General features: G+C 38.0%; 1 protein-coding gene across 1 annotated transcript in view; it reads right to left on the bottom strand.

Moving 5' to 3' along the window:
- Window positions 1-2,088: 2,088 nt before the first annotated feature.
- LOC103677745 (NF-kappa-B-activating protein) overlaps window positions 2,089-13,765 on the bottom strand; it is a gene marked incomplete at its 5' end in the record, with an annotated part of 14,240 nt that continues 2,563 nt past the window's right edge. Inside the window, 5 exons of the mRNA XM_040626509.1 lie at window positions 2,089-5,112; window positions 8,648-8,797; window positions 9,779-9,854; window positions 9,947-10,056; window positions 11,415-11,478. Coding sequence (XP_040482443.1) covers window positions 4,938-5,112; window positions 8,648-8,797; window positions 9,779-9,854; window positions 9,947-10,056; window positions 11,415-11,478 — 575 coding nt within the window. The remainder of the gene's footprint in view (window positions 5,113-8,647; window positions 8,798-9,778; window positions 9,855-9,946; window positions 10,057-11,414; window positions 11,479-13,765) is intronic.

The raw sequence follows: 13,765 nt of genomic DNA, 5'->3' as shown, positions 1-13,765 counted from the left end.
TTGTGACTCTGCAATGATCCAGGTAGAGTCCCGCCTCAGGGCCTCTGCATCTGCTGTTCCCTCTGACTGGAACGCTCTCCCCTAAGTACGTGCACATCCTGCCCTCACCTCCTACATCACACTTTCTATCCCTTCCTCCATGCTTTTGCTTTTTCTCCCTGACACTTTCTCACCTCTGCTATTCTATGTAATTTACTATCTTGTTATTGTCTGTTCCCCCTACCGGAATGTAAGCTCCACAAAGGCAGGCGTTTTTGTTTTGCTGTAAAACGAGGCCTGGCAAATAATAGGCACTCAACAAATACTTGAAGGAATGACGGCGTATAGCCACCAAGCAGACCATGAACGTGAACTATGTTGATAGCTGGTGTGAAAGGAGTCCAAATAACGTCCACGAATCCAGGGTTAGGGCCATGAAAGGAGCAGGTCTGGTTCTCAGCATAATGCCTGGAATACAGCAGACATAAACACGTTATGTCCCCCCTTGCCGTCCATCCTTTCACAGAAGTTATCTGAGGCTTTGTCGGCCTCCAGAGCTTCACATCTGACTACACAGTGAGCCAACTATGTCTTATATTTATCTTATGCTACTACAAACTTATTTGAACCTGGAGTCCTGTAAAAAGGTAACGTACGTGGAGATCTCACTTCTCCTGGTCATCTATCCTGCCCTCAGCTGTCTTGCTAACTGGCAAGGTTGGAGACTGGAAAGTAAGGCTGCTGGAGATAAGCAAGACCATGACCGGAGACTGTACACCGAGGGCTTAGGAGAAGGGCTCTTGCTCAGAATTCCAAATATAATTTTGGAAGGGAGCATGGGTGGGGACCACTGAGACAATATTACAACCTCCACTTTTATGCTGCTTTAAAAATGTTTTCAAACCTTGGTTATATTATTTCATTCTTATGCTACTCCTAAGAGGTAAATACTGTCAATTGAGTAAAGTGGAACATAAAAAGAAGGTAAATGACAATTCATGATGAGCACAAGCCTTTCCTGACTTGTTTCCAATTCTGCAGAGATTCTTCAGGTATCTGTTGCCAAAAATATCTTTTGGGAAACAGAGATTTGAAGTGACAAAGAACTACCACCTACAAACATCCCAATAAGGAGGATGAATTCTAGAAACTTTAGAGAGTATACATATGGACAAGTGTAGGGATGGAAGGAATTGAGTGGAGTTGGTTTAATTGGTATAAGCTAACAGTTATCCTTTTCTCTCTTAGGATATGCCCATTGAGGTCTTTTATATCTTTGAGGGCCTTTCGTTAGTTCACAGGTAATGAACATTTGGAGACTTTTTTTTTTTTTTTTTGTAATCTCTACCCGCAACGTGGGGCTAGAACTCCTGGCCCCAAGATCAAGAGCTGCATGCTCTACTCTACTGACTGAGCCAGCCAGGTGCCCCTGGAGACTTATTTTTAAAAGAGTGGTGGGTAAAGGTCATCCCACTACAGGAACCTAGCAGGCCCATAGCCACAGATAACTCATGTAATGGTCACTTTTCTTCTTTGGCCCACCCACCCCATTAGGATGGGCTGAAGGGATTCTGCCACTGTTCTAGAAAAAATTTTTTAATGTCTTGTTTTTCAGTAATTAGAAACCTGAAGATTAACTGCTAAAGGAGGGTGGGGGCAAAGTGGGTCATGTCTACTGTTTCTATGGGAAACGGCACAGTCACATGGAATTAAGTCCTATATAATAATCTTTTATTTGTACAGCAGCTCTTTTAGAGAATCTTTACATATAAACTCATTAATCCCTTTACTGATTGGGCCTATAGAATAAATACAGACAACCTTCGCTCCCCACCCCCAAAAGACTTCTTGCTCACTAGGAATGTAACAGAATAAACAGGGAATCCCTGGCTCAATGTTTTATGTTAAGAAGTTTTGGTATGTTTGTTTTTCTTCCTCTGCAGACCAGGAATGACTCGCTTTCGAGAAAAATGGCTGAGGGACATTATTGAGGCCAAAAATATTTTAATGGAGTCAATTCCCTTCTAATTCAATTGTGTCTAATTCTTACAGAATGTTTTAGGATTGGACTTCTAATCAGAAATGTATTAAAAATACGATACTGCACATCAAACCACAGAATATTTATTGAATAATAAACTTGTGGCAAACAATCCAGCTGTATTTTTTTTTGCATTCATTCATTTTCCATTTGGCAACTTCCATCACATTAGCAGAGTAACCAGTAAGTTGTTTTCCATTTCTAAGTGGTTTTTCCCAACACTGTCTACATCACTTGAGTCTTACAGGTACAGAAGCCAGGTTTAGAGATTTGCTAAAATTCACCTGTCACACTAAACTGAGAGTGATACTTGGCTGCTTGTTCCCCGTTTGAGCCTAATTCTCTAGTAGACACACCTCTTTAATGGGCATAACTGGGGAAAAGAAAAATGCAACAGCTCTATAGCTCATAATATAAGCAGTCTAAAGATTTCCCTACTCACAGACCCCTTCACTTACTGTGAGTTAAGCCTTACTGTTAACTAATACACTCCAATACTCTGAAACTGGGTGCGCTGCGTACCACACAGCATCACAACCGTTGATGGCCGCAGGGTGGCTTCAAGATAGGAGGCAATCAAACAGGGAAGCTCTGATTGTCACCCTTACTTATTTCTGGTCTTCTTTCCATCCTCACACCAGATCATCACTTGTTCCTACCATCCCTGTGAGGCTGTCTTGCCTGACTACAAAGGTTTAAAACACCAAAGACAAGATTACATTATGGGTGATTACTTACAGGTATGTCAAATACATATTTATGCAGACAAACACTGGAAGGGAACACAGAATACTAAAGACAACTGATGTGTAAGACTGTGGGTAATTTTTCTTTCTTCTTTTTTTAACTGTTACATTTGTGCAATAAACATAAAAGATGGGAAAATCTTATCTGAACAACAGGCAAGGAGGTGGAAAACCGGGTAAGTCTTCCTAAAGAACAAAACATATATTCAAATACAACAGCCCTCCTATTGGACTTATGGCTCAGACGACTCAACACAGTTTGAAGCAGTAACTCTCATGAGCTCAAAATAAAATACTTTTAGCCCTTTTATTCTACCTTCCTCTTTCCCAAAGAACATGCTACTGAAGCTGTTCTTTGGCAGATTTTTCCTGAATAAACCCTGATGAAAGAAATGACAAAGTTCTGAAATATATTATGTTTTCTTTCATTTACTGAATATCTCCTCTGTGGAGGACACAGGAGAATCCAATAAAAACCCACAATAATCCTATATCACAGAGTTGTTGCACTTAGCTTTGCCTACTGAAAGTAAGAGTGTAAACTCATTCAGTCTCTAGGAACCAATAACAAAAAATAATGTTCTTAGAGAACAAAATTCTTAAATAGGGATTATAAATTTAGGTTTTATTACACAGGGAAGCAGATGGATTATAACTCATAAATTTGGAATCTAGCTTCCTTTTACCTTTTGGAAACAAGGTATTTATCAGGTTAGGCAGCAACAATGAAAGAAAGAAATCACTTCAGATTCAGGGGTCATAAATGTTGCTACACGCCAGATGGTTTAGTTCCTTAGTTGTGGGTTAAAGGTAGACACTTTTCTAGAACATATGTTAAACAGTAAAACTTTTTATCTATACTTTGAAATATGACTGCCCTATTTTAAAACTTTGGAAAAAAACACTTTAAACTATTACAGGGAGAGAGGACATTTTATAACCACAGAGTTAGAACTTCCTCACCCCCCAGGTAATTTAGATTTATTCTAGACACATAATAACACAGCTCAAAACAACCTTAAAAAGAACAGCCAAAACTTCCACTGCCCCCTTTCTCTTCACTCTTGTGACCTGACAACTCAAATTGAACAAAATAATGGGAAGAAAAAAGATCATGAACTGCTAGTCCCAGAATTTTCCATTTCTCCCAAACTTAAAAGTCAATATAGCCATAAAAAAGTGATAAAGTGAGGGGTTCTATACAAAGTTAAACTGAATGACAGATGTAAAAAATAAATGGGAACATTTAACAATGTTTAAAATGAAATATGCTTATTACATAAAGGACAGACTTAAAATACGTTTAATATCATTTTAACTTCATCCTTATAAAACAACTAAATTAAAACCAATGCTTCAATATATTTTTCCCTATTAAACTCCTAACCATAGTTGACTCCCATTCATTTCCAGTATTCAAATAACGATCTAAGTGTAGCTCAGATGGAAATAATGTACTTACATTGGCACAACAGTACATTCCCAATATTTTATATTTGAAGAAACATTTTTAAGTAATCTTTTAAGAACTTAAAACACTAACATTCACATTTTCAACTCAGTAAGTCTGTGGGTTAGTTTGCTTTTTGGCTTGTTTGTTGGATTTGGGGTAGAGGTAGGAATTAAAACCAAAATACATTATTTCCAGGGCAGACTATATATTATACAAGTCGATCTTCAAATTCCAGATTTGCTTTTTTCAGCAATGCCTTCACCTTGTTAACAAAAGTGGCCTCCTGTATGTTTCTATCAAGTCCATTTATAACACGTTCAACATAGAGGAATGACGAATTCCCACAAGTTCAGTTTGGGTGGGGGGTGGGGAATGGGCATCATGTAGCGCTAACAGTAGCACTGTCCCATGGTGTGAGAGTTAAGTTTCTCATCTTACTGACTCTTTCTCTCAATGTCACCTCCCCAAGTGCAGTATGGTTTATTTGTAATTTGGATTTTTAAACCAGAAAGTTATTATGGTCAATCCAAAAATAACCCAAAGAACTTGCTAAACTTATATCAATAAGCAGCTTTTTATTGAAGGACTGAAAGAATTAAATAGAAGGCACAGTAGCACTGTAAAGCTTTTTCAGATCATAGTAATCTTTTTGTATGTATATATGGAACCCAGACTTTCTTTTTTTGTTAAAAATGTCTGCTGAACAACCAGAAAATCCTTATTTGTCATCTTTCCCTTTAGTTTTTCTGTATACCATCTCTCGAAAACTGGCCAGAATCTTGTTTTCTCTCTTTCGCCTCTCTTCTTGGTTAAAGGACGCCAGGGCTCTCTTCTCGTCAGCACTATAGATCTGGTTTTCTTTCCGCAGTCGCACGGCCTCCATTCGGCGATGCCTGGAGATAATTTTATTTTTGGCTTAATTTCTCAGTAATTATTCTCATAGTACTTCCTCACTAATCCTTAATACAGAGTGGTCTATTTAAAAAACTGACAAATAGAAATTGTTCTGGTAATGGGGTGGATTTTCAAAAGATCATTCATTTTATCTGCCAACGTGTCCTTTGATTCACTTCCAGTATTCAAATAATGATCTGATGTTCTGTCAACATCATGAATGTTATTAATTTCAAATACTAAGGGCCTAAGTCTAGTTCTGTTGTTTCTACTAAAACAACCAGAAACTAGCAAATTATTAAACTTCCTATGTGATATGCAGAATTTGCCTTCGGGGAACTGACAGTGGGACAGAAGAAAGGTTTAAGTTGTCATCAATCAGGTGTAACTTCCTCACGGTTCTAATTTATCATACAACCAAAAGGAACAGGTCTAATACTACAATAGAATTTTTTGATGAGTTCTGTGAGTGGATTTAATTTTCTTAGAATCCAGTAGCAGCTCAAAGAAGAGATTTATCTCAAGGGCCAGATCAGGAAAGTATAGGGGGCAGAGGGAAACTATTACATTATCTTCAAAAGGTCTGCTAACTTAGAGGGAAAACTCCATGAAACTCTTTTAGGCATATGTAACCCAATCTTACAAAGTCAGTTCGATATAAGGCTTGGCCTGTGTCTAGAAAAATAGAGAAAACTGAGTAAGGAAAAGAGGGGAGAATCATTCAAGATTAGTGTGAAGGCGGGGGAGCGGAAGGATGGAAAGACAAGGAGATGAAAATGTATTTAAGGTGGCTCACGGTACAGTGGAGTTTATTTGAAACACAAAATGCTATGCGAACAATGTTGTAAAACATCTATGTACATGTCTCCTAGTACATGGGAAAGATTTTCTCTTGGGTATCTAGGAATGGAGCTTCGGGAACATAAAGTTTACGAATGCTCAACTTTCCAAGATGATGTCAGACTGTTTTCCAAAGTTGTTGTACCAATTTATATCACCACTAGCAATACTGAAGAGATCCTGTACATCGACATCTTCTCCAGTGCTTGGTATTGTTAGAACTCTGAACCTTTGTCTATCAAATAGATGTAAAATGGTATTTCAGCATGTTCTTGATTTCCATTTCCAACGGTAATGAACATCTTTTTATGTATGTGTAGACCATATATTTTTCTTCTTCTAACAAATGCTTGTGTCATTTTCCCATTTTTCGTTTGGGTTGTTTGTAGGTATTCTTTAAATATTCTCAATACTAATAACTATCAGTTGTAAGATCTTATCCCAGCTTAAAACTTGTCTTTTTACTTATTTTAAGATGTCTTTTGATGAACAAAAGTTGTTTCTTTTAACTTAGGCAAATTATCACTATTTTATGATTAGTACATTTTTTGGAGTCTTCCTTAAGAAATACTTTCTTACCCCAAGATCTATTAGATATCCACTTATATTTTACACTAAGAGTGTTAAAGTTGTTTTTGACATTTAAATCCTTATTCTAGCTGCACTGATTTTTTTCTTCATTAAAAAAAAATTTTTTTAAGTAGGCTCCACACTCAGTGTGGGGCTTGAACTCACAACCCTGAGATCTAGAGTCGCATGCTCTAGTGAGCCAGCCAGGCACCCCTACTTGCACTGAGTTTTAAATATGGTGATGCAGGGTTCTACTTTAATCTTTTTCCAAATGGATAACCATTTTTCTCCTACTCCATTTACTGAATAGTTCCTTCTTTCCCCAATGATCGGACATGCAATCTCTTTCATATAACTAAGTTCACACATGTATGGCTCTGCCCCCGAGCTTCGTATTTTATCCCACTGAACAATTCATTTGTTCTCCTATACTTTCTAAAGTTCTGTAAGCTTCATAGTAAGTCCTCATATATGGTAGGGCAAATCTCATCTTCCTGCTCTTCTTCAAAGGTGACTGGGCTATTCTTGGCCCTCTAGTCTAACATAAATTTTAGAACCATCTTATTGGGGTGCCTGGGTGGCTCAGTCAGTTGAACATCTGCCTTTGGCTCAGGTCATGATCCTAGGGTCCTGGGATCAGGCCCCGCACTGGGCTCCCTGCTCCGTGGAGAGCCTGTTTCTCCCTCTCCCTTTGCTACTCCCTCTGCTTGTGCTCTCTCTCTGCCAAACAAATAAATAAAATTTTAAAAAAAGATTAAGTTTCATATAAAACTCTGCTGTGAGTCTAACTGGAACTACACCGAATATACAGATCAATTTGGGGAAAACAACTTTACATATTGTCTCTCTATATGAACATGGTATCTCTCCATTTAAGCCTTCTTTGATGTCTTTTTTTAAAAGATTTATTTATTTGAGAGAGACAGAGAGAGCATGAGTGGGGGAGGGGAAGAGGGAAAGGGAAAGAATCTCAGGCAGACTCCCCGCTGAGTGCGGAGCCCAACACGGGGCTCAATCTCACAACCCTGAGATCACGGCCTGACCCAAAACCAAGAGTCAGATGCTTAACCGACTGAACCACCCAGGTACCCCTTTAATGTCTCTTAATAATGTTTTCTAGTTTTCCCTGTAGAGGTCTTGGACATTTCTTGTTAAGATTTATTCCTAAATCCTTCATATTCTCTGATACTATTATAAATGTTGTTTTTTAATTTAATTACATTTCTAACTGTTTACTGGTGCATAGAAATGCAACTTATTTTCATGTATTAACCTTATATCCAACCATTTACTAAACCCTCCTATTATTCAGAATTATCTGAAGATTCCTTAGGATTTTCTATGTAAAAAAAAAATCACATCATTCACAAAAAATGAGTATCCTCCTTTCCAATGCTTATGACTCTCATTTCTTTTTGTCTTATTGTGCTGGTCCTCCGAATTCCAAGATTCTGAAGGTGCTTCAGGGGTTTTGCAAATATCTGCCTCCAACTTTATTTTAACATATCTACCTACTTTTAGAAATTCATAAAATTTTTAAAAATCCAAAATTCAGTTTGATCTTGGCACTGATGCCCTATTAGTTCACTCTCCTCATTCTTCCTGGTACTTTGCTTTTTCTTCCACAATTTTATATTCATTTCCCCACGCTATCATAATCCTTTTCTGCTCTTCATTCTCAGAGTCCACAGAGAATTAGAGAGTCCACATTCTCTGACTCTACAGTGAACTAGAGGCAAACTCAGAAAACAGGAAACACCGTCTCATGAAAATGATTTCCTACGACCAGAATGCCACATTCCTCATGGGGCAGTGATACACAACTGAATTAACTATGTCCTCCAGAAGACAAACTATCAGTACCAAAATACAAACTAAGAAAGGACACTGAAAAGACTGATTCTTAAGTTGGAGAGGCAGTTGATTTTGAGGCTGAGTTGCACATATACTTGGAATTTTAGACAACCATGTTTATACTAACAAAACCAATATTATACCAAAATTTATACTCTACTTTTCATTGGAAATGATCACTTAATGAAAATCAATTACCAAAATATAATTCTGGTAGTGAGAAAGGAAAAGATCTAATCATAGAAACTGACCTCGATGCCAATAACTTACCTGCTACCACTCATTACATAACCCGAGCATTCAAATGATGCAATTTCTTCACTTGTCAAGCCAATTTCACCTCTTCTTGGGATACGTTTCCCCGCTTTTACATATTCAGCCATAGCTGCACCCTCACCAGGTAACAGCGCATGGCCATAGCTACAAAGTAATTCAGAATTCAGAAAAGGTTCATTATAAAAAGCTCATCATCTCAAGAGAGCACAAAAAGATTTTCTCTCAGAAAACAGCACAAAATAACAGTTGCAGAGTGGCAGCATGCTGGGAAGCCCAATGTGAATTACTTTAATTAGTGAACACTGCACTCTGACCTACCTAACTAACCCAGGAATACAGACATGCTTTGGAAGAACAAAAGAACTGATGTTAGTGAGTCTATATTAATGGTTTACAATTATAGATCAATTTATCCCTACAGGCACTGCCTTTACGGCTTCTGCCTCCAGTGAATTCCTTTTCCCTTTTTCCCTTTCAGAAAAAAAAAGAGAAATAATACATCTCAAATTAACATACTTTTTAGACTTATAACCAGTAATAATGCTATACAGTAACAATTATCTATTAACTTTCAGTCGAGAGGACTTTAAAAACTACCATCTCTTCATTTAGTTCATTGACTGCATCTTGAATACCTATTAAACTGAAGGCTTATAATACAAAAATAATCTCTGTTCTTATGGAATTTATATACTGATGGGGACGTAAGTGCAATACAATGTAGAATATATAAAATATTGCACAAAAGAAACAGAAAATACTGTGAGGACTAGAGGATTAAAGAGGGGTAGGAAACCCATCTACTCATGGAGGAAAGGTCCTAGGAATCAGCACATGATCCCTCCTTTTGAAAAGAGCTTTGAAAGATGGTAAGGATTTTAACAGGAAGAAATTGGGAGTAGTGATGAAATGAGGGCAGGGAAAAGAAGTGAAGGCATGTTGAAGACATAAGGTAAACAAGGCATGATGTGGGAAAGTGCACAGTAAATACAGGGAAGTTTTAGTTCAGCTCAGCTGGAACCTGGCATGTAAATAAGGACATAGAGGGAGATACAGCTGGAAAGGCAAGTTAGGGCCATACTTTTAGGAAGATACTTTAGATATTTTAAATACACTGTTACTTACTTCAAAGGTTTATCATCCTGAGAGGCAAGTGTTTTTGGAGCCTCTGGGCCAATTAAATCTGAGGGTTCTTCAGGCTCTGCAGGAAAGATGTTCAGAAACAGAGTCACATTTTGACTAATCACTTAACGTTTTATCTGTTCTGAGTCAAAGTCTACCAGAAGAACCTACTTGATCGATCCTTCCAGGGATTCTCCAGAAACTCTTCCTGGGACTCTTTAGAGCTTGAATCACTGGAATCTTTTCTACTCTTCTTAGTCTTCTTTTTCTTGTATTTCTTCCTGTAATTATAATTTGATACAAATACACTTAATAGTTCCACATTAAAGAGAATCTCATTTTTTTAAGGCAATGAAAGACTGCTGAAAATGATTTAAGTTCTCAGCTGATTAAAATTTTTAGAGCAGAATTTTAATTAAAAGATCTTTTAACTTATTTAACCAAATCATGTTTCACTATAAAAAAGATCCCTCAAGGGGACAACGAAATACAGTCCTCATGTTGCAAAAAGATAATAAAGCAGTTTAAAAAACAGTTCTTACTAATTTAAGCATCAATAGTTTGAATCCTTGGGTTCATAATGATACTAAAACAGTCCAACTCATTATTTTGAAAACTCATAAAACAAAAAAAGTTAAAAAAAATTATCCTGTCTTTCCTATATAAACTGTACTTCAGAGTAACCAAACAGTTGATGAGGGTGGGTTTCTCTTACAGAATTATTCTACATAATAAATGAAGCAAGCCAGAAAAAAAAAAAAAGCCAGAATTAGACTATCACGACTTTGCAACCCCTAATGAAATAGGGGATCTAGGCAATGACCATCCATGGCGATTAATACAAGAGACAACCAGACATTATCTGCCTCCTGACAAAGTACATGGCACCACCTATGAAGTATGTGTGCCAAAGACTCAAATCTGAACCTCATCAAATCTCTAGACCTTACTATCAATATATAGGAAATAGAGAAGACAAAGAACATGTTAAAAGCACACCATAAACACATAGTCAGGGGCGTCTGGCTGGCTCAGACAGTGGAGCATGTGACTCTTGATCTTGAGGTCCTGAGTTCGAGCCCCACATTAGGTGTAGAGATTACTTAAAAATAAAATCTTTAAAAATAAAGAAATAAAAAAATTAAATATAATCAGCAAAATCTATACTGCAGGAAACTCTATAGGTAAATGATTCAGTTTCTTTAACAAATAAATTGCAAGAACAAAAAGGGAAAGGGAACCAACTAATAAGAGACACATCAACCAATCACAATTTATGGGCATTATTTGGGTCCAGATTTAAATAAACTGTATAAAAACCTGCTGAGAATTGAGGAATTATTGCTAAATATCTTAGGCACGAAAACAGTATTGTGGTTATGATTTTTTAAAAAGAATGCCTATCTTTTAGAGAAACATGCTGGTTTATGGACAAAATGATATCAGGGATTGGTTTTGAAATAATGGGGGGGGGGGGGACAGTGCAGATTGTCCAGGAGCTGAAATTATTAAGCTGGATGACGGCTACATGCGGGATCATTACATTATTTTATTTATCATTATTTACTTATTACTTTATTTTATGTAACTTTATATATATTTTAACTTTTCTAAGATAAAAATTGAAAAGCAAACTGACGATCTATGTTTCTTCTTCTTTTCCTTTTTCTTGGCTTTCTTTGCTCTTCTTTTTGTATCTTCATCTGCAAATTAAAGCACATTTTAATTAAAAACAAAAGTTTAACTTTAAAACCCCAGTAATTTTGAGTAGATACATATCCTATTGCTGGAGCACCTGGGCAGTCTGTGGAGCATCCAAATGTTGATTTCGGCTCAGGTCATGATCTCAGGGTCCTGGGACTGAGCCCCACATCAGGCTCTGCACTCAGCATGGAGTCTGCTTGAGATTCTCCCTCACCCTCTGCCCCTCCCCCTGCTCACCATCTCTCTCTCACTAGAATAAATAAATAAATCTAATTTATTTAAAAAAATCCTATTGCTGCCCTATTTGTTGTTAGAGAAATTAATTAATTCAAACATTTATTGCTACTCATCAGGATACGTGCTAGGCACCAGGGACACAGAAATTAAAGTTATACTAAGTCTTCAGTGATACAGAGTAGTATTATTAAGTTTACTAGGTGAGATAATAGTATGGGGGTAAGTAGGAAAATGTCATTGTTTATTAGAGATGTACACAGAAATCTTTAAGGTAGCAGTGTGATATTTCTAATTTACTTTGAATATCTCAACAAAAAAAATGATACTTAAAGCAAATGTCAAAATACTAAAAAACTGTTAAAATCCAAGTGATAAATATATATATATATATCTAGATATTATACTATTTTCCTTATTTTCTAATGTTTGAGTATTTTCATGATGAAAAAAGAAAAAAACCGTATGTGTTTGGGGCCAGGGACATGCTTTCTAGGAGTTCAGTCTAATGGAGGAGACAGAGGTAAAGAGACAAACAGAATCTGGAGCGATACAGGGAAGCATGGGGTGCTCTCGGCATACAGAGAAGTCTCATTATCAAGCTGGTTTGGTGAGGGTGGTTAAGGAATGGTGACTCTTAAGCTAGTTCTTTTTTAAGATTTTTTAAATTATTTATTTATTTAAGTGAGAGAGAGACAGAAAGCACAAGAGAGCGAGCATGAGCAGAGGGGAAGGGCAGAGGGAGAGGGAGAAGCAGACTCTCCTCTGAGCAGGGAGCCCAACTTGGAGCTCAATCCCAGGACCCCAGGATCATGACCTGAGCCGAAGGCAGACGCTTAACTGACTGAGCCACCTAGGTGCCCCAAGCTAGTTCTTTTTATTTATTTATTTATTTATTTATTTATTTATTTATTTATTTATTTTTAAAGATTTTATTTATTTATTTGACAGAGATAGAGACAGTCAGCGAGAGAGGGAACACAAGCAGGAGGAGTGGGAGAGGAAGAAGCAGGCTCATAGCAGAGGAGCCTGATGTGGGGCTCGATCCCATAACGCCGGGATCACGCCCTGAGCTGAAGGCAGACGCTTAACCATTGTGCCACCCAGGCGCCCCTGAGAACTACTTTCTGTCTCCTTAGTATTCCGTGTTCTTTCTCTTGCTTCTGTTACTTGATGCAGACAGTCCATCTGCCTACAATGCCATTCTCTCCCTGCACGCGTCCTGGCTTACTCACTTCAACAATGGGCATGCAGTACTTGTGTAATAAAACCGATTTTAAAAAGAACTAGCTTTGGGGCGCCTGGGTGGCACAGCGGTTAAGCGTCTGCCTTCGGCTCAGGGCGTGATCCCCGCGTTGTGGGATCGAGCCCCACATCAGGCTCCTCTGCTATGAGCCTGCTTCTTCCTCTCCCACTCCCCCTGCTTGTGTTCCCTCTCTCGCTGGCTGTCTCTCTCTCTGTCGAATAAATAAATAAAATCTTTAAAAAAAAAAAAAGAAAGAAAGTAGTTCTCAGGCTACAGAGGATGCTGTAAGAGTGACAGGGCATGTGTGATTAGAGAGGGATCAATCAGGGTCCTAACTTTACCCTGAAGGCTATAAGAGAGCTTCTGAAGGATTTTTAAGTAGGGGACAGATGTGCTCACATTTGTGCTCTAAAAAAGTTCACTCAGGGGTGCCTGGATGGCTGTCGGTTAAGTGTCTGACTCTTTGTGTCAGCTCAGGTCATAATCTCATGGCCTGTGGGATCAGACCGTGTCAGGCTCCATGCTCAGTGGGGAGTCAGGTTGAGATTCTCTCCGTCTGCCCCTCCCCCCACTTGCACACCTGCACACTCTCGCTCTAAAATAAATCATAAATCTTAAAAAAAAAAAAAAAAGGTAGTTCACTCTTCCAGCAGTGAGGGGGAAAAAGTTAACAACGGGAGCCAGGAGACCCAGGTGACATCTGAGGAAAAGACACCTTTATGTAATGTGTCCCCAGAGGTGGCACCCTCTGTCAATCATCAGCCAGGAGAGGGCACAAAAAGGCTTTCTGTGAGGCACCAGCCCAC

Source organism: Ursus maritimus (assembly GCF_017311325.1).
Source record: "Ursus maritimus isolate PB19 chromosome X unlocalized genomic scaffold, ASM1731132v1 scaffold_X1, whole genome shotgun sequence".
Classification (NCBI taxonomy): domain Eukaryota; kingdom Metazoa; phylum Chordata; class Mammalia; order Carnivora; family Ursidae; genus Ursus; species Ursus maritimus.
Note: the sequence above shows the minus strand (reverse complement) of the source record. Positions and strands in the feature narration are given on the sequence as shown.